Raw genomic sequence first — 22,393 nt, 5'->3', positions numbered from 1 at the left:
GGAAACTTTACTGAAGTCTACATGGAAACTTTACTGAAGTCTACATGAAAACTCTACTGAAGTCTACATGGAAACTCTACTGAAGTCTACATGGAAACTTTACTGAAGTCTACATGGAAACTCTACTGAAGTCTACATGGAAAGTTTACTGAAGTCTACATGGAAACTCTACTGAAGTCTACATGGAAACTCTACTGAAGTCTACACGGAAACTCTACTGAAGTCTACATGAAAACTATACTGAAGTCTACATGGAAACTCTACTGAAGTCTACATGAAAATCTCGAATAAAGTTAGGAGATAAGTCTCCCATCAAATTAAATCTGGCCCATTATGTGATATTGTGCCTCCTTTTCCATGTGTTTAGCTATGTTACCAGATGAGAACTATGCAGCCTCACTAAAGAGAGATGTAGTAGTGTCAGAGGACAACAACATTTCTGTTACCCAACAGACAGGCACTTTGGACTCGAAAATATGGAGCTTTCCTTGGAACATAGTGGTGGGAATGTCAGCAGGCACACAAATTTGCAGTAACCAAGATAACTTAATATAATGATGAATAATGCATAAAACATCCCCTAGCCCAGTCACGCCAAGGACACAACCCAGCACTCCACTCCGGATGGACAAATACAGATTAATCAGTTCAGTCCCTGGCAGCATGTCCCTTTCCCATGGAACCCATGCCTATACTGCTAATATTGAAACAACTTTGCCAGTACACAGTATATAATTAGGAACGAATTACCCCTCTATGTATAGCATTTTCCACACAACCAGGCAGTCTAGAACAGAGGATAAGAAAAACTCTCCCGTGCCAAATCTGGATGTACTTTCTTTATTCTAATAACATTGGTTCATTCTTTGACTAGATTTTCAGTGGCATATTTACAGCTATGAATCAGAGAAACTTGTAAAAGTGGCACCACTAAAATATAGAAAAATATATTTACGCACAACAGTAAAAAAACAAAAACGAATGGTGCTAAACTGTTTTTCAATATGGTGCCCGCAAGAACAAGAACAATGAGCTTGTTGGACCCTTGTTCTTAGTTCTTTTTTACATAGCAGCTTTATTTTATAGCTATTATGTACATTTTTGTTCTAGCTCAGAGGCAAAGCACAGATCTTATGGTCCGCAGGTATGGATGTCAAGGCAACTCCACAGGTCAGTTGGACCTCAACTCCAGGAGGGGGTTGGAATGTGAAGTTCTGCAGTAACTTTGTGAAGAACAAGAAGAGTTCCATCTTGGCCAACGTCTCTCCAGCACAGCTTCTTTTACCTAAGTGGGAAAGGCAGTGAGTTCATAAAAAAAATATATTTATGTGACATCATACAATCAGTGGCAAGTAAGGTTTCACTTTACCCTTTTTATGAAAGCATGTGTGGGCAGGCTAGACATACAGTTTGGATAACTAGATAACTAGTTTTGCTCTTGCCAGTGTATTATAATGTGCATGATCAACAAATGTGAAGCCATCTGAGAGTAAAGGTCCCCATACACGGGCCGATTCTAGCTGCCGATATGGATCCATTAGGTTGATTCGGCAGCTAATCGGCCCGTGTATGGGCACTAACGACAGGCCTGCCAGACCGACATCTGGCCTGATATTGGGCAGGTTAGAAAATCTAATTGGATCGGGGACCGCATCGGCTCATTGACGCAGTCCCCGGACTGACTTTTCCTATACCCTGGGGACAAATGATCAAATTAGCCTGGATTTTCCCGATATCGCCCATCCGTAGGCGAGGATATCGGGAGAAGATCCGCTCACTTGGCGACATTGCCAAGTGAGCGGATCGGCCCATGTATGGGGACCTTAAGTAATGTCAGCCATTTGTGTCTAATGTTTTACACCTAGTGGTAATGATTCTTCATCTCCGGACTAAAAATGCCTGATATTTATACATATATGGCTTTGTTTGGGTGTTTAACAAATACAAAAAAACCATCTCATTGACTATCTTCTCATCCCAGAGCAGGTTTACAAGTAGACCCCCTGCTTACAATGGCCCTGCATATCATGGGCCCAGTATTCATAGTAACATATACTGTATCATCCATATCATTTGGATGTGGCATTCAACAAAATTCTCCAGGGACTGACTTTTTACATTTTCACAGCTAACAATTCAGTCCTCTATATCCTCATATACTCTACTATTAAACACATTCTAATCACCACATTCCACACATATTCTTTATTCTAACTATTATATGCTAGATTCACCATTCTAGCCCACATAATCTGTTCTATGCACTCATACCTCTGTTGCACGTATTGATACCATTTTAGACTACGCCATTTCACCATTCCATTCACACACTCTTAGTTTTAAGACTCTTAAATTCTACCAATTATATCCTAAATGCTCTCTCCCTATTGTATTCCACAAGTTCCACCTTATTGTATGTTCTAGTCATTCTATCCTGCTAGTTATTATCAATTTATATTGCACAGTCTCACCAATCTATACTGCTGATTCTGATCATTCTCCAACACCGTCTTACTATTCATGTATAGGTTTCAAGCATTCCAGATAGAAGATCCCATACATGTAACTCCAGTAACAGAATGTTCTTTAACTTATATATTTAATCAATAGATACAGAGTTGCATCTAAATACATTGATAGATATTAATGGAAGAGACACAGTACCTGCTGAGAAGGGAAGGAAGGCCTCATTTTTTACAAATTTTCCTTCTGAGTCAAGGAAATGTTCCGGGTAAAATTCTTCTGGTTTTTTGAAATAAGCTTTATCTTGCAGAACAGATGTCAGCACTGGAATCACTTGGGTTCCCTAAACATGTGTAAAGGAAGTCAAGAAGAAAATAAAGATATATTTTATCATATATGTTATGAGTCCTACAGAAATATTTAGTGAGGACAGATGATCTACATTTGGGAAGACAAACCTAAAAACAACATTTATTGGCAAGATAATACAATTTTCTCAGTCTAGCTCAATGATTTTGAACCCAGTGATTTTGTTCTACTAGTTCAGGCACCCCAACCTTTTTTACTTGCGAGCCACACTCGGAAGTAAAAAGTGTTGGTGAGCAACACAAGCATGAAAAACTTCTTGGGCTATTTGGTAACCCAAGTGGACTGCAAGCCTGAAGAAGGCTCTGCTTGAAGTAAAACTGCATTTCTATGCTTCCAAAACTTGTCTCCAAGCCAGAAATGTAAAAATGGCACCTACTTTGAGGCCACTGGGAGCAACATCAAAGGGGGCGGCGAGCAACATGTTGCCCCCGAGCCGCTGGTTGGGGATGACTGTACTAGCCTATATATTCTAACTATGTACTGGCCTGGTGTAGCACCTGTAACCCCAACATTATAACATTATCAATGAGAGAGAGAGAGAGAGAGACTGGATAACCCTTCTTCTTGACCATGGCCTTATTATTATCCAAACTACTTCTAAATACATTACTCTAATGTAATAAAATTGGTACCATACAAAAGAACAGTGGAATATTATACTGTAAGTGGGGGTGTGATGTCCACATTCGAGGCATCTGTGCAAACATAAGTATTTCAGTGAATAATATTTTATCTTAATACTAAGAACTTTAATTAAAAAATTTCTCCTTTTTCATATTTCTTATTTTATTATTATTTGTTGGAACAAGATTTATCTTGAAATAATCTCTAGGAATAAATCTCTTCCCCTCCCCACACTCCACTAGTAGCAGCACCCCGAAATTGGTAATCAGTGCCTCAGTATGGATGTAATGCCACAACTTTTGAGATGCATTTTTTCTTAGAGATGTAAACTCTGTCATCATTTAATGTGAATTGCCCACAAGCTTTAGAAAGGGTAATTGTGACTCGCATAGTGATATAAATGGAGCCTCTCCCAGCACCATTTCCCTAATGGAGCCACCATCATGAAGAACTTAATACGTTAGCAGTTATCTCCTTCTGGCTTGGGACATCACAAGAATGGTCTTTAGTGATGAGCGAATCTGTCCGGTTTCACTTTGCCCAAAAAATTTGCCAAAAATTTGCAGATCTTTGAAAAGATAAGATAAACAAATCAATACATACCACCCAGTGAAAATTGAAAAAAGCTATGAAGGCAGATACTCTGGATGAGAGCCCAACGTTTCGGCTCAAACGCCTTTGTCAACGGAGCTCCTTCATATCTTTTTTCAATATTTTCACTGGGTGGTATATATTGATTTGGTACAATATTGTTACTGCATGATGACCTGATAAATAAAAATGTCTTTTTAACTATAGTACCTCCCTGAAAAAGAATTTTTTTCAGGCGTGCAGGGTTTACTTGAGGGTTTGTTAGTATCCCATGAAATAGTCAGGGGAACAAGAAGCTAACAAATTGTCTTTCTCTTGTGTGAAGTAAAAAGAATGAAGGCAAGACATGAGGTACATATGTGACTTTGGGGAATATCTAGAACAGTGGTTCTCGACCTGTTGGTCAGGACCCCTTTGGGGGTCAAACAACCCTTTCACAGAAGTCGCCTAAGACCATCAGAAAAAACATATCTCCGATGGTCTTAGGAATAATTTTATGTTTGGGGGTCACCACAACATGAGGAACTGTATTAAAGGGTCGCGACATTAGGAAGGTTGAGAACCACTGATCTAGACTTACTTTAATAAGGTTTCTAAAAGCTGAAATATCAACTATAGAGCAACTATAGAAAGTACCTTTGGAATAAAGTAGCCCCTGAATGTGACGTCCTGAGTTGTCTCATGGGGAATGTTAATAGGTGCGATGTTGGCAAATCTCTGAATCTCATGGATAACGGCATCAGTATAGGGCATTTGTTTCCTGTGCTCAAGGCGAGGTTGGGCTGAGCCAATCACTTGATCGATTTCTTTTTGGACTTTTTCTGGAGCAAATATAAATGATTCTGTTATACACTTACACAGTGTTGATATATAGCATAAATAGAACTGAATGTAACATTTCTCAGAATGCTCATAAGCCCTGATTACATTTTTTTTAGTAGTTTTTGCACTGCTGATATCATGAAATGGAACTAGCAAACCACCTGTTGTTCAGACTGGGCAATGGTCAGGATAAAACAGCAAAAGCTTATTTCATTGAAGCAAAAAGTGGCAGAAGCATCTAGAAATCTCCTACATAACTGAAATGGGATTTTGCCTTTCTGCCAAGCTGTCAATGTGGCCAAACGGGTAATACAGATGCAGCTAAGATCCTTTATCATGTTGTCATGTTATATCACTTCCAGTTAACAGGGGAAAAAAATACCAATATTCACCACTGGGTGGCGCATGGTCTATAGCATTTTCTATTGTGTTGGCAAATCTTTGCACTCTAGCACCATCTAGAGGCAGGATTTAACACTCGAAAAAATGGTGTCTGGACATCATGAGGCAAAATGTATGCTGGCTGCATCTGCACCAAAAACAGCAAAAACTTTTGAAAAATCAAACCACAGCAGTTACACAAACACCAATGACTTTAAATTAGGTTAATAAATTATACTTATCCTTTTTGTTGAGTTTAAAAAAGTTGCTTCAACCAGCCACCAGCCTATTAAGTAAGCAGCCATACCTACCTTCCAGTACCCCCTGCCGACTCACACCCACCTTCCAGTACTCCCACCTTCCAGTACTCCCTGCCAACTATCACACCCACCTTCCAGTACTCCCTGCCAACTATTACACCCACCTTCCAGTACTCCCTGCCAACTATCACACCCACCTTCCAGTACTCCCTGCCAACTATTACACCCACCTTCCAGTACTCCCTGCCTGCCGTCTATCACACCCACCTTCACTACTCCCTGCCTAGTTTATAGTATTAGCATTAGGCAACATAATGCACAGCTAAACTGGCAAAAGGGGTGTCAGTTTGCACTGTGTTGAGGCCAAATGCAGCCTATAGTCAAAACACACCACCAGGGTCCTGAATCCAGTAAATAAGTAAAATGTAAAATCATATGGTAACGTGGACTAGTGGGCTTTTAAGCACCAAGTTGGGACATGGCAGTGGATAATAGCTCACCATCATTTTACCAAATCTCTGTCTCTCTCTCTGAAGGCAAGGAAATGATTGGCTGAGATCACAATGATCACAATAGCCAATGAATATCATACTGCCTAAAGATCATTAATGGCATTGAAAGGGTTAATACTGTGCTCCACGTCCTCCTTTATCCCATTATATTAGTAACTGTAAGAAACCTTCACGGGATTCTATTGTGTTTTCGAAAATGCATCAGGTAATAGTGCTGATCCAGCAGAATCTTGTACGGATATCCATTTTTCAAAAGAGCAAACAGATTTTTTTTATATTTAATTTTGAAATTTGACATAGGTTTTGACATATTCTTAGTTTCCCAGGTCCCATCAGCCATGTGACCTGTGTTCTGATAAACTTTATCATTCTTTACTGCAAGTAAAGTACACATGCTGATATGGGTCCCTTAGACCGACTTGGCAGCTAATCAGCCCATGTAGGGGCACTAACAATGGGCCTGAAATTGGGCAGATATCAATCAGGCAGGTTAAAAAATTTAGTCGGATAGGGGACCACATCAGCTTGTTGATTCAGTCCCCTTACCGACCGCCTATACCTGTCATTCTAATTCGATTGTTTTGCAACAAGGCCACTTGTTACTGAATTAGCCTGGAATCCGCCGATATCGCTCATGACTCATCCAGTTACATGGGAGCAGAAGAAACAATAGGTTATCTGAAAGCAGTTTCCATTGTGAAGTGCTGGTTCTTTCTGAAATCTTAGACTCAGGGACAATGACCTAAGATGGCCTGAAATCTCAGACTCAGGCACAATGACCTAAGATGGCCACCTACAAACCAATATTACAACTACAAAATAAATGTATTGGTTCAAAAAAGATAAAATTATTTTTTTGCTATGTAAACAGTATAATTTAGTAAAAAAACTACCCATAAAAATCATGACAGAATCTCTTTACCCCTACTCTTACACATGCCCAAGGAGGCACAAGGAACATGTCACCCTCTTGAGCTCCACCAGCGGATGAAAAATGGGACATAGATAAGGCATTCCTATACATTGCATACTTACTCTGGATTACTGGATATTTCATCATTAACAGGAGGCCCCATCGAAGGGTGGTAGAAGTCGTCTCCATTCCGGCACCAAATAAATTGGTTACAAGGACTGTCAGGTTATCATTGTGAAAAAACGTTTTAGCAGAAAGTTTCTCCTGAAATTGCAGATCCAAATGAATATTGTCTACATTACAGATTAGGAGCACAAAAATACAGATTTTAGCCTGTACTGACTAGGGTGAACTCTAACTTTCACCCACTATCCTATAGGAATGAATAGAAACCTGGCCCAAGGAAAGCCTCCCATAGGGCTCAATGGCACTCTGCAGCTCCAACCCGGCCCAAGGAAAGTCTCCCATAGGGCTCAATGGCACTCTGCAGCTCCAACCCGGCCCAAGGAAAGTCTCCCATAGGGCTCAATGGCACTCTGCAGCTCCAACCCGGCCCAAGGAAAGCCTCCCATAGGGCTCAATGGCACTCTGCAGCTCCAACCCGGCCCAAGGAAAGTCTCCCATAGGGCTCAATGGCACTCTGCAGCTCCAACCCGACCCAAGGAAAGTCTCCCATAGGGCTCAATGGCACTCTGCAGCTCCAACCCGGCCCAAGGAAAGTCTCCCATAGGGCTCAATGGCACTCTGCAGCTCCAACCCGGCCCAAGGAAAGTCTCCCATAGGGCTCAATGGCACTCTGCAGCTCCAACCCGGCCCAAGGAAAGTCTCCCATAGGGCTCAATGGCACTCTGCAGATCCAACCCGGCCCAAGGAAAGTCTCCCATAGGGCTCAATGGCACTCTGCAGATCCAACCCGGCCCAAGGAAAGTCTCCCATAGGGCTCAATGGCACTCTGCAGCTCCAACCTGGCCCAAGGAAAGTCTCCCATAGGGCTCAATGGCACTCTGCAGCTCCAACCCGGCCCAAGGAAAGTCTCCCATAGGGCTCAATGGCACTCTGCAGCTCCAACCCGGCCCAAGGAAAGTCTCCCATAGGGCTCAATGGCACTCTGCAGCTCCAACCCGGCCCAAGGAAAGTCTCCCATAGGGCTCAATGGCACTCTGCAGCTCCAACCCGGCCCAAGGAAAGTCTCCCATAGGGCTCAATGGCACTCTGCAGCTCCAACCCGGCCCAAGGAAAGTCTCCCATAGGCTCAATGGCACTCTGCAGCTCCAACCCGGCCCAAGGAAAGTCTCCCATAGGGCTCAATGGCACTCTGCAGCTCCAACCCGGCCCAAGGAAAGCCTCCCATAGGGCTCAATGGCACTCTGCAGCTCCAACCCGGCCCAAGGAAAGTCTCCCATAGGGCTCAATGGCACTCTGCAGCTCCAACCCGGCCCAAGGAAAGTCTCCCATAGGGCTCAATGGCACTCTGCAGCTCCAACCCGGCCCAAGGAAAGTCTCCCATAGGGCTCAATGGCACTCTGCAGCTCCAACCCGGCCCAAGGAAAGTCTCCCATAGGGCTCAATGGCACTCTGCAGCTCCAACCCGGCCCAAGGAAAGCCACGATACCGAAGCTTGAATGAATCCGAAACTTTCATTGTCGCAAAGTACAAAAAGAAGGACTTTTTCGTGGAATAACGAACGTATCAAGAAAAAGTCAAACAGTAGAAAAAGTTCTAAACTTTTTAAAAAAATACAATTTTTTTTCTAATCGTGGCCATCGTGCTTTAATGAAGGGGCCCCTTAGAAACTACACTACAAAATCTGAATGTTCATAAAATAGGTCTTGTTGATCGTTTTTTTTTGTACATAATAGTGATGAGCAAATTTTTCCAGCAGGCATGGATTTGTAGCAAATTTCCTCATTACGCCATCGGCTAATTGTTTTGCGAAACTTCCGAGAAAATTTGCCACTGAAAAAATTGTTGCGTGCCCAAAAAAGTTGTGGTCATGTCAAATTGGGCACTGGCGTGGCAAAAATGCGGCAAAAACGCAAAACACGCACATTTTTTGTCACCTGTTTTAGTCGCACAACTTTTTTGTTGCACCTGTCTTTTTTGCCGCGACTGCGCCCAATTTGACGCGCAACAAATTTTTCTGTGTTTTCGCAAATTTTTCAGCAAAACAAAAAATAGGGCTGCTTTTGTAAGTAATAGTGAGGAGCGAATGTTTTCACCAGGCATGGATTCGCAGTGAAATTTCCCCGCAAACTTCAGCGAAAATTCACCGCAGAAAAATTTGTTCAAAAAAAAAAAAAGTCATGGCCGCGTCAAATTGGGCGAGGTAAAAAAAACGAGTGCGACAAAAATAGACAAGCAACATTTTTGTCACCTGCGTCTTTTTTGCCACGACTGTGTCCAATTTGACACACAACAATTTTTTTTACGCATTTTGCAGATTTTTTTGTTTCCCAATTTTTATTGTTTCGCTAATTTTTCGGCGAAGCGAAATGGGACAGATTTGCTTATCGCTAGTAAGTGTTACTTGAAGACCCTAAACCTGACTGTCCCTTCTCAACCTGTCAGTTATAGCAGTGGTCCCCAACCTTTTTTGTGCCAAGGACCGATGCCAAGCACAAAAATTTTTCCACGGACCAGTGGGGGGGGGGGGGAGGCTTCATTTACGCCTTTATACATGCGGCGCGTTCAACTACGTCTTTATACATACTGTGCTTTCCTATGAGCCTCTATATGTGTGGCACGTTGAACGGCGCCTCTAAAACCCCATGTCTTTATAGGCGCACTGCTTTTATACACACATATTCAGCGCAGCCAGGAACAGAGGCGGCCCACTAGAGAGCAGCCCGCGTACCGGCACTGGTCCGTGGACCGGCAGTTGGGGACCCCTGAGTTATAGCTTCTATTGCTAACAAACTCCTGCTGCACCAATATGGCGGCCCCTTAATAGAAGGACATGGGGAATCTGATAGGTAATGTGAAAGCATTGGGCAATATATTTAAGGCAAAATTATAAATAACATGCAAAGACAATGCTATGATAGATGTAATAAAGGTTTCATTTCTGGTGTTAGTATCTCTTTAAAAAGGCAACGAGTGATGTGCGGGTTCAGCCCACACCGGCCCGTGCCCTGCAATGTGCATTTGCTAACACAAAACTCCCCCGACCCACAGGTTTGGGGCGCCCTTGTACATCACTAGTGGAGACACAGAGGACAGAGGACCTGTAGGAGAGAGGAATAAAGAATGATCCCAAGCATTCTCTGTATAGCCGTGATTTTGGCATTACCTCTCGTTGCTTGACAAGGAACGCATCAATGAGATCCCTCTGGTCATTCACGTCCAGTTGTTTTCGGTGCTCAGTAAATGTCTCGTTAAGAAATTTGAATACTTTTGCCATGTTTTTAGAAACAGTTTGGTGACTGCCGGGAATCCACCGCATAATACTTGGGTATATGTTATACAGCTTGAAGACATAATAAGACATGTTTGAATTTTCATAAGAAAATATATAGAAATTACAGATACAAGACATTTTATACTGTCCCCCATATTATAAGAATGAAACAGAATAATAAACATTTGAAATGTTCACTCCTTACTATTACACATTTTGTTACTCAGAGTTGTAGGATTACATAGATACATAGTTAAGTTGGGTTGAAAAAAGACCAGAGTCCATCAAGTTCAACCCTTCCAAGTAAACCCAGCACACACACCCTATACTTACCAATCTATACACTCACATACATAAACTATATATACATAGTTACATAGGGTTGAAAAAAGACCAGAGTCCATCAAGTTCAACCCTTCCAAGTAAACCCAGCACCCACAACCTATACTTACCTATCTATACACTCACATACATAAACTATATATACATAGTTACATAGGGTTGAAAAAAGACCAGAGTCCATCAAGTTCAACCCTTCCAAGTAAACCCAGCACCCACACCCTATACTTACCTATCTATACACTCACATACATAAACTATATATACATAGTTACATAGGGTTGAAAAAAGACCAGAGTCCATCAAGTTCAACCTTTCCAAGTAAACCCAGCACCCACACCCTATACTTACCTATCTATACACTCACATACATAAACTATATATACAAACACTAATACTAAGGGGCAGATTTACTAATCCATGATCAGTATTTTTGCGACATTTTTGTCTCCGTTGTGACTTTTTCGTATGTCCCGAGATTTTTTCGTCGCCGTCGCGACTTTTTCGTATATTTTCCGCAACTTTTTAATCGCCGTCGCAAAAAAAATCGGATTGGTTTTTCCGGGTGACGAAATAATCACGCAAAATACGATAAAGTCGCGACAAATACGAAAAATCGCGAGGGGGACAAAATAGTCGCAAAATTTTTGTTTCCAATACGATTTTTTCCCTTTCGGGATTCGTGGATTAGTATATCTGCCCCTAACTGTTGATATTAGTATCACAAAAGCCTTGGATACCATAGGGCTGATTCACTAAAGTGCGATAAAATGAGCGCTATTTATAGCACGCGTTAAAAATTTGGTTGCATGCTATTTAACACATGCGATATGCGACTTAACACATGCCAATAGTTGGGTTTTTTTCGCGTCAATTTTAACGCAAAAAAGCATGCAATAAGCTTTATCACACTTACATCAACCCTTATGCTTGTTCAAAAGCTCATCCAGGCCCCTCTCACAGGCATTAACAGAATCTGCCCTCCCAACATTTTCTATTTTGCTCCCAGTTTTCCAATTAAATGAAATCGCTCTGCCAAGCGGCACCATCCTGCATGGAACTTCAGTACTGTCTATGCCCTCCTCCAGGTTATTAATAAACAAGTTAAAAAGTTAAAAACACATGTTAAAAAGCAATGGACCAAGGACTGACCCATTTTTAAATAACGGCACTATATTAGCAATTCGCCAGTCTCAATGCTCAATCCCAAAAGCTCAATGAATCTTGAAAAATTAAGAAAAGAGGTTTGGTAATCACAGCGCTAAGCTGGTTTAATACCCTCGAGCTTTGTTTACCTTGTGACACGCTGACTGTCTGTACATGTAATTTTGGGGGAATTAGCAATGGCAGGCATGCAGAGGATCTGGAGCATAGAGACAGGGACAGGACTTCTTCAGGCAAAACACAGGTTTATTTAGGGCCAATTCTTCCCAACATAAACACAAGACAGTTCATAAACAGTTCAGGGTTATCACTTTCAGGGGTCTCACCTTCCAGGGTTACTTCCACACTCTGGAACCTTTACGGGGTTTCTTACTGTCCCTAGTGACTCTCACACGTCCACAGTAACTCACACTCACAAACACTCAGGCTTTGCCTTGAGCCTTGCTGACTCCTCTCAGCACTCATCCACCTGGTCATGACTCCCTCTGCTCCTTGCAATGGCAGGAGGCACCCCCAGCCCCTCTGGGAGTTCCTCACACAGACAGGCAGTACCCTCAGCCCCTCTGGGAGTTCCGCACACAGACAGGCAGCACCCCCAGCCCCTCTGGGAGTTCCGCACACAGACAGGCAGCACCCTCAGCCCCTCTGGGAGTTCCTCACACAGACAGGCAGTACCCTCAGCCCCTCTGGGAGTTCCTCACACAGACAAGCAGCCCTCCTGCCCTGTGCCCGGCTCGGAGAGACCTTACTCAGTGACTCCTGGCACTTTTCTGGGTGACTCCTACTTGGTTACCGCTCCCTCTGCTCCTCGCAGTTGCAGGAGGCACCCCCAGCTCCTAAAAGTGACCCCTGCTCTGAGAGTGACCTTCTGAGTCAAGAATCAACCTCCAACTCTCCCCCCTGTGTAATCCCACAGCCCTTTTATTTGCTGCTCAGCTGCGGCCTAATCAGGCAGCTCCCTACAGCCGGCCAACTGAAAATACTAAGTGGAGTACGGAACGGAAGGTCTTTCCTACTCTCCCTCCATTCATTTCCAGGACCTATTCATTTGGCTTTTCCTAAGCCAGTAACTTACACACAGCATTACCTGCTGCAAAACCAGGCAGTTTACCTGGCGATACTTGTATCCCACCTTCAACACTAGTGGAAAACACACCAAACAGTAATGAAATTTCAGTAACATTTGACTACTTTGACAATATTTCCATTAAATTTATAGAACTAACCATGATATTAATAAAAATGTATGGAATAAAATACTATAACTTACCCTGGCCATTAAACCACCAGTAATCCTGATATTTTGATTGACTACTTTGACAAGTTTCAGCATTGTTGGATCCTTATAATCAAAGCGATCCCCAAGGAGTATGGTCACAATGATGTTGGCTACAGCAGAATTCAGTATCAAGGTGTTATCAAACGGCTTCCCTAAGGGAAAAGAAGAGAAAATATATGCAGATGTGTACATTCCAGGATATTCTTCAAAGACTATAAACTAAATATCCCAACCATAATCAATTTTATCCTAAAATCAGTTTTTTTGTGTGTGTGTGACCTATTTCCAATGAAACATTTCCCAGGGAAGGTCTCAGCTTTGTGGTTGTCCATCTTCTGTGACTCATTAATATTAGTCTTGGTGCCAGTGTTCAAAAAAAGTATAATATGTAGGGACCCATAGGGTTAAGCTCCCTATAGTGTTATCCCTTATCTTTTCCTTATCTGTGCTGTTATAGGGCAGAGCCCTCTACACTCAGATTACAGTTATTAGGCTGCCCTCTATAGGTTTAGCCAGGTTGACCACTCCCCTTGGCAGACTATATAGTGTCTTCCTCTTTGGCTGCTGTGTCTCAAGGCTGCTAGTCACTGAGCCTGAGGCAATTAGGCCCCAGTAAGGAGAACTGCCAATTTGTAAGTCGGGGACAGGGCCCTGTGAATGAGATCTAGCCAGTAGAGTCAGTTATATGTAATAGCACCCTCTAGAAGTGGTGAGAATAGTCAGCTTATTTAGCAAGGGCAGTCAATAGCCCCAACCAGGAGTTGTAAAAGGGTTTAGTCCACCCCGGCTCTGTAGTCGTTCTTTAGGGACCGGTTTTATTAGACGCCAGGTACCAGTGTTAGGAGCTCTCCCCGGGACCACAGTCAGCCGGAACACTCCCTTCTGAAAGGTCTATATCTCAGGTGTCAACTAATCCTCTGTGCATTCTCCAAGTGGGATATTCTGTGCCTAAGTGTCACCCTTGTATTTACTACGGTGATCACAAATCCTATACTGCTGTGTCTGTGAGTATAACCCTGCTGCACTATTAAGTTGTGTCTTGTCCAATAAACTTGTATTATAGTTGATCAGCAAGAATCCTCTGGCGTCCATCATTTACTATTTACACCACACACCTCAGCTAGTTGTAGTTCAACTACACCCTCGCTCCATCCTGATTCTCCCATATAGCGGAGGCCTACTCCTTTGTATTAAGTGTCGCAATGTAACCCATGCTCTCTATATCATTACTAGTCTGGGTTTGTTCCTAAAGGGTCAGAAAAGCGTTACAAATATTTTTTAGATATGTTACTATAGGCCAGTAAGCGTGGTATTTTTGGTAGTAAAACCACAGGTGGACAGGTATCTGGACCTTGGGGGTTGATGTAGATTTTGATGGGATACAAATAAATTGGGGGACTGGGCATCAAATCAGTAAAGGAAATTTAACATTGATAACTGCAAGAATATACATTTGGGCAAAACATTAATACTAGTTATATATTAAATGGAATTGTTGGGGGTGTCCTTTATTGAGAAGAAATTAAGGTTATCATGGATAACAGGCTTTTTAACTGTCAAAGTGTCCACTAAAGTTTTTGTATAAAAAAAGGACATTGACTTGGGTAGACTTGGGACTTTTGGAATGTTTGATATCTCATCACAGATGCCCCGCCATACTGATCTGCTTCTTGTGATTGCCTCTGCCTGTGCTTCTCTCTTAACTATTCTTTTTACTGGCCAATGGACAATATTCTGAATGTAAATTATCTATATCACCAGCCATATACTCATATATATATATATATATATATATATATACTCTCACTCTTACCATTATAGGACTTAAATATTTCCACTAAACAGTCACTTTCTTCACAAATCTTGTCTTCTATAGTTTTCTTCCCCATCCCAAAGTCTCTTAGTGTAGAAAGAGTGAATCTTCTCATCACTTTCCAGTTCTCTCCATGAGCAAAAACAATACCTGAGAAGAAAAAAGTCTGTAAATGTGCTATTACAGCGAGCACCTCTATTACACTCAGTCATAAGGTAACATTAAGTTCTGTTTCATTCTTATTCCAATAAGACTTTGACCTTATATATGCACCACTCTTAGTAGGAGCAGAAGAGGACTTCCATGTAACCAAAGTCCAACACATGCCGGATATGAGGGGCCTTCTATGATGAATTATTAAGCCAGGTGTCACAAACATATATTTTGAATATGGTTACCATGTCCTTTAGTGATATCTTCAAAAACGGGAATTCTGGCCCTCTCTGAAAACTCCTCGGCATGGTTGATAAGAGCATCTCTCACTGTGTCGGTGCCGCAAAGCACAACCGTCTTCCTCAGGCCAAACTCAAAGCTGAATACTGAGCCGTACTTCTCAGCCAGCTGTAATGGAAGCATAAATGGGATATTGTCAGCTAAATGATAATCCTTTATTTGTACCTGTAGTTATCCCTAGGAACCAATCTGATTTTTCTTTTTATGTTTTAACTTAAGGGAAACTGAGATAAAATGAGTAACAGAGTAGAGAGCTCGCTGTGAATGTGGTCAAGTTACTAAACTGAGGTTGTTGGGATGCCTTTTTCTAGTTCCTTGGCCTTGAGTTGGCTTTGCAAGCCTTATCCTAATATTCGGTAGACTTACAAATACGAATTTTTGGGAGGATACTATACATTAAAAAGAAACGGAATGGAATCTAATTCAGGGGAATTGAATTAGTGGCTTTGAAGCAGTTGCTTAAATAAAGAATTTAAAGAACCTGATCACAAAAGACCATCACCTACCCCTAAAATTAATAAAGTCAGAACAGCCACAGGTTATTTATTGTAGATCAGTGATCCCCAACCAGTGGCTCGGGGGTAACATTTTGCTCCCCAACCCCTTGGGTGTTGCTCTCAGTGCCCCCAAACCAGGGAGTTATTTTTGAATTCCTGACTTGGGGGCAAGTTTTGGTTGCATAAAAATATTTCCTACCAAATAAAGCCCCTGTAAGCTGATAGTGTGCATAGAGGCCCCTAATAGCCAATCACAGCCCTTATTTGGCTCCTCCATGAACTTTTATGGTGCTTGTGTTGCTCTCCGAGCTTTTTTACTTTTGACTGTGGCTCACGAGTAAGAAAGGTTGGGGATCCCTGTTGTAGAGGTAGAGGTAATTCACAGTGTCTCAGAGAACTAAAAAACAAACCTCTTTTAGCTATTTGTATATCTAGGTGAAATCAAGTGACCAGAACAAGTAATAAGTCACAAAGTGATGGAATTATTATGAGAATTCAATGCCTTTTGAGAAAGAATCAGGCAAAATGCAGGTCAAGGCACATTATGTTGATTGCTTAGAAGCCGGCAGTCATGCAGCAGAAATATTTCATTATTTTTATGCAGGAAAGCTTACATTGTGGCCACCGCCCCCTGGTTTCAGTCTATTATTTTGGCTACATCCTGTAGAATAGTCCCAATTACCTTTAGTTTAGCCCAACTGTCACAGTGTTTGTCCACTCTGGAAGGGACTGAAGCACTATGGGCACTCTAATATAACCTTTAAATCAAGTCAACTATATATGAATTGCTATAAGAGTTTGTCTTGGCTTCTCCTTGGTATAGTGATAATGAAACTAATAGATTCTATTGTTGGGGGGACTATCACTGGGATTTAAATGAACATTGGCTCTTCGTTAAATTCATTTCATCACACAAAAAGACTCATTTAGGCACAGAAGTGCAATTTTACCCAAAAAGGGTTCTTGCTCCTACGAATTCCCCTTACAACTTGCACCAAGTGCCAATGTGCTGGCTCAGCCTGCTCTGATGGATTGCACAGTAATTGAGAAAAACACAGGGTGTGTGCACACAAGGGAGCCCTGGAACAACTGTCTTGAATAAATGTTACTTTTAGGGTCTCCATAGTGTGTTACAGTTACATATGCATCTGGCTTGTACCCAGTGAATCCCACCCTTATAACGTTATTGATGCTGCAGTAGGCTGAGACAGAGAGAAGTCCTATGTGCCCTTAGCCTTAGAGTACAGACTTACTAAGACGAACTGCACAGTTTACTAATAGGGTCTCTTACTGCACTATTACTCTGGGAAAGCTTGGAATGATGATGGAATGAGCCTTTTTAATTCATTATTATGTTTACCTCCATAAATGTTAGATGGGGTTTCTTCATATTCATTATGTGCAGATTCCCAATGAGGGGTAATGGTTTGGGCCCAGGAGGGAAGTTCTTGGATGTTTCTTTCCCGCCATAGAAGACTTTATATAGGAAAATACAAATGACAACAGACAGAAGTACAGAGACCGGATCCATGGCAATGCTCTCTTAGGTACACCTGCAATTAGAAAGCACAAGACAAAATGTATTGTGTCATTTTGGCATCATTAAGAAAACAAACACGGGTACAGATGTTGCATATGGTATAGTGAAACTCAACAGCCAGTCAGCAACCTATTATTATTTAGCTATACAGGTATGGAAGCTTTAATCCTGAATGCTCGGGACCTTACTTGCCTTAAGTCTACTAAAATTATTATTATTACAGAGAAAAGGGAATCATTTAACCATGAAATAAACCCAATAGGGCTGTTCTGCCCCCAATAAGGGGTAATTATATCTTAGTTGGGATCAAGTACAGGTACTGTTTTATTATTACAGAGAAAAGGGAATCATTTAACCATTAAATAAACCCAATAGGGCTGTTCTGCCCCAATAAGGGGTAATTATATCTTAGTTGGGATCAAGCACAGGTACTGTTTTATTATTACAGAGAAAAGGGAATCATTTAACCATGAAATAAACCCAATAGGGCTGTTCTGCCCCCAATAAGGGGTAATTATATCTTAGTTGGGATCAAGTACAGGTACTGTTTTATTATTACAGAGAAAAGGGAATCATTTAACCATTAAATAAACCCAATAGGGCTGTTCTGCCCCAATAAGGGGTAATTATATCTTAGTTGGGATCAAGCACAGGTACTGTTTTATTATTACAGAGAAAAGGGAATCATTTAACCATTAAATAAACCCAATAGGGCTGTTCTGCCCCCAATAAGGGGTAATTATATCTTAGTTGGGATCAAGTACAGGTTCTGTTTTATTATTACAGAAAAAAAGGGAATCATTTAACCATTAAATAAACCCAATAGGGCTGTTCTGCCCCCAATAAGGGGTAATTATATCTTAGTTGGGATCAAGCACAGGTACTGTTTTATTATTACAGAGAAAAGGGAATCATTTAACCATTAAATAAACCCAATAGGGCTGTTCTGCCCCCAATAAGGGGTAATTATATCTTAGTTGGGATCAAGTACAGGTTCTGTTTTATTATTACAGAAAAAAAGGGAATCATTTAACCATTAAATAAACCCAATAGGGCTGTTCTGCCCCCAATAAGGGGTAATTATATCTTAGTTGGGATCAAGTCCAGGTATTGTTTTATTATTACAGAGAAAAGGGAATCATTTAACCATTAAATAAACCCAATAGGGCTGTTCTTCCCCCAATAAGGGGTAATTATATCTTAGTTGGGATCAAGTACAGGTACTGTTTTATTCTTACAGACAAAAAGGAAATCATTTAAACAATTATATAACAGTTATTTGATTAAAATGGAGTCTATGGGAGATGGCCTCCCTGTAATTGGCAGCTTTCTAGATAACAGTTTTCCAGATAATGGATCCTATACCAACACATATTTAGAGAGAGCACTGAAATATTCAACAGTACTTTACACAGATTATACATCATTCCCATCAGTCCCTGCCCCAGTGAGCTTACAATCTAAGGTCCCTATCCCATTCCCATCAGTCCCTGCCCCAGTGGAGCTTACAATCTAAGGTCCCTATCACATTCCCATCAGTCCCTGCCCCAGTGAGCTTACAATCTAAGGTCCCTATCACATTCCCATCAGTCCCTGCCCCAGTGAGCTTACAATCTAAGGTCCCTATCCCATTCCCATCAGCCCCTGCCCCAGTGAGCTTACAATCTAAGGTCCCTATCCCATTCCCATCAGTCCCTGCCTCAGTGGAGCTTACAATCTAAGGTCCCTATCACATTCCCATCAGTCCCTGCCCCAGTGAGCTTACAATCTAAGGTCCCTATCACATTCCCATCAGTCCCTGCCCCAGTGAGCTTACAATCTAAGGTCCCTATCCCATTCCCATCAGCCCCTGCCCCAGTGAGCTTACAATCTAAGGCCCCTATCACATTCCCATCAGCCCCAGTGAGCTTACAATCTAAGGGCCCTATCACATTCCCATCAGTCCCTGCCCCAGTGAGCTTACAATCTAAGGTTCCTATCACATTCCCACCAGTCCCTGCCCCAGTGAGCTTGCAATCTAAGGTCCCTATCCCATTCCCATCAGTCCCTGCCCCAGTGAGCTTACAATCTAAGGTCCCTATCCCATTCCCATCAGTGCCTGCCCCAGTGAGCTTACAATCTAAGGTCCCTATCACATTCCCATCAGTCCCTGCCCCAGTGAGCTTACAATCTAAGGTCCCTATCACATTCCCATCAGCCCCTGCCCCAGTAGAGCTTACAGTCTAAGGTCCCTATCACATTCCCATCAGTCCCTGCCCCAGTGAGCTTACAATCTAAGGTCCCTATCACATTCCCATCAGCCCCTGCCCCAGTGAGCTTACAATCTAAGGTCCCTATCACATTCCCATCAGTCCCTGCCCCAGAGGAGCTTACAATCTAAGGTCCCTATCCCATTCCCATCAGTCCCTGCCCCAGAGGAGCTTACAATCTAAGGTCCCTATCACATTCCCATCAGCCCCTGCCCCAGAGGAGCTTACAATCTAAGGTCCCTATCCCATTCCCATCAGTCCCTGCCCCAGTGAGCTTACAATCTAAGGTCCCTATCACATTCCCATCAGTCCCTGCCCCAGTGAGCTTACAATCTAAGGGCCCTATCACATTCCCATCAGTCCCTGCCCCAGTAGAGCTTACAATCTAATCTCCCTATCACATTCACACACACTTGGGGCAGTTTAATCAACCTACCTGTATGTTTTGGAGTGTGCGAGGAAACCAGGGTACACAGATATAAAACATGTTATTGGATGATATTGATTAGCAGACCTAAAACAAATAACTTTTATATTTTATTATTATTATTAACTTTTATTAATTCTTCCCCGCCCCCCCATAGATGTGGTTCATTGAATTCACCAAGTTAAGAAGATCTCTTTTTTTTAACTATAGCTATGGGAAATGAGTAAAGCATGGAAACTACATATAAATGTATAATATAGATATAAATCCCATGTAAAACCACAAAGTAACTCAGTACCAACCTGCAGAAGGGGGAGAGCAAGGTGGGCTCAGTAGATGGAGCTGTAGAATCAGACTGCTCCCTGCTCCAGCCTTGTCTTCTGCTCAGCGACTGTCTCTAGGTCCTTGTTTGCCCCAGTAACACAGGCAATGGATAGGGACCTGCGGTCTCCTATTGATATTTATGTTAGTTAGCCCCGCCCACAAGGGACTACCTGTTGTTACCTTGAAAGGTGTTCCTAGAAAAAAAATCTGGGTTATAAGTTGCAGGTCACGTGGCAAGTTAGCTAAGCATTAACCAAGGGTGCGTTACACCTGTACCTGTACCTGTAACATTTTCCTACGACTGCAGCAACATTCCATCAGATACAGCAATAATATTTCCTGTGTGTTAAAGGGTAGCCGCTGGCCTTTTACACAGTTCCCCACTACGAGTTTATGGCCTACACTCTATAAATCAGATTTTGTGGAAGAGTCTTCCCATGAGTGTATTGTCTGGGTCTGTTGCTAGGTGTTTGCTCCCAGTGTGTGGTGGGGGGCATATTGTGTGCCTTTTCCAAAAAATAACATTGCTTTCCTATATATCTCTAGTAATTTATCATTTTATATGTGCTGTACTTTTTTCCAAGCCTGAGAAAGGTAAAAAAATATATTATCAGTGACAAACATCCCCCCCCCAACTCACTCCCCGCTCCAATGAATCATTGGTTCTATGGATAAATCATAGAGCACAGGGGATTAAAGCCCCCAGCAATACACACACACAGTCCTTTCAGAACAAACTTATGGGCACCCACCTACTTGTAAGTCTGTTGTTGTAGGGTGCTAGGAGCCTCTCCCAGCCCGACCCACTGTGCAAATAGTCTAATAGAATAGAGGCAAGCACACTGATATTTCCACGGGTTCCATTAAAATCTTTTATTGTAAGCTTTACCTTGCTCAAAGTATCTTCTCTGTATCGTTCCGCAGCAAGAACTAACTGGGAAGGGGCTCTGCTAGGTCTTATCTGGAAAAGGGGGGGGGGGGGGGTCCCTGCTTAGGGCGGATTGACAGGCCCCTGGGCCACTCAGATGGGACAATACTAGAATAAATGAACATTTTGGCCCATCAGTCACTGCGGCTAAACAATGACAGGGTTAAGCACGTGAACCCTAGGGAACAAAGGGGACTTGTCTCCTTCTCTGTTACTGGTCGGGAAATAGTGGGGGCATTACCATAGGAACTGGGCTGGGGGGGAACGTGGGGCAGGGAAGGAAAAGCAGCTTACTTGCTCTCAGCCATAAACTGCACAAGGCAATGAGCCTCCATTATTTACACAAATGATCAGGAGAAACACAAAAGGGTTTGAAGCTGTCCCGTATGCCCCAAGCATTGGGTCACTTGCCTCTGCCATAGGAGAACATAACGAAAAAGATACAGCATTTGCCATATCACTAGTCACTGGGCACATTCAGGCCTGTTTTTATAAATAGTCAAAAGGGCCAATTGCCCAGCAGGACAGGGGGCCCACCATCAGACTTTTATCTGCTATAATGTTATATGTTATAATGACTGACGCATCCCCAAAAATGGCAGACTCCTCATTTTAATCAGCTCAACATTTATTTTACTTTCTTATTAAAACAAATGTTCCTAGAGGTTATATTTGAAATAAAAAGCTGGTATTTGTGATTACAGTGTACCGGAAGCACAGACTGTTTCAGTAAGCACAGACTGTTTGCTGTATTCCTGCTTTACGGTACTTGGGGGCCCCTGCTTGAGAGTATAAGGAATGTATTGGAGTAGTTGTGGGGACCCACCAAGGAGATCTTTGCCTGAGGTCCACTTGTACATTAAAATGGCTCTGGTGACAAACCCTACAAAATCGCATCCAAAGCTTCATTCTGTATTGGCAGAACATAGCAAACACTCCAAACCGACCATGGATAAAAAAGATTCCTTCTATTACCAAGAAGCTCTGTCAGCGAAATTCCATTATACAAATGCAGCCAAGTTGCTTTACCTTGTTGTTGTGTTATGTC

General features: G+C 42.2%; 1 protein-coding gene across 1 annotated transcript; it reads right to left on the bottom strand.

Moving 5' to 3' along the window:
- Window positions 1-826: 826 nt before the first annotated feature.
- Window positions 827-21,371, bottom strand: cyp2e1 (cytochrome P450 family 2 subfamily E member 1). Its single transcript, NM_001126507.1, is given in 11 exon segments — window positions 827-1,285; window positions 2,665-2,806; window positions 4,684-4,868; window positions 7,058-7,199; window positions 10,225-10,401; window positions 13,106-13,266; window positions 14,928-15,077; window positions 15,326-15,488; window positions 17,238-17,430; window positions 20,396-20,611; window positions 21,307-21,371. Coding segments are annotated over 9 exon segments (1,470 nt in total). The 5' UTR covers window positions 17,409-17,430; window positions 20,396-20,611; window positions 21,307-21,371; the 3' UTR covers window positions 827-1,106.
- Between the last annotated feature and the right edge of the window lie 1,022 nt (window positions 21,372-22,393).

The sequence above is a fragment of the Xenopus tropicalis genome, chromosome 5 (assembly GCF_000004195.4).
Source record: "Xenopus tropicalis strain Nigerian chromosome 5, UCB_Xtro_10.0, whole genome shotgun sequence".
Classification (NCBI taxonomy): domain Eukaryota; kingdom Metazoa; phylum Chordata; class Amphibia; order Anura; family Pipidae; genus Xenopus; species Xenopus tropicalis.
The sequence above is the reverse complement of the archived record's forward strand: the minus strand, read 5'-3'. Positions and strand labels throughout refer to the sequence as shown.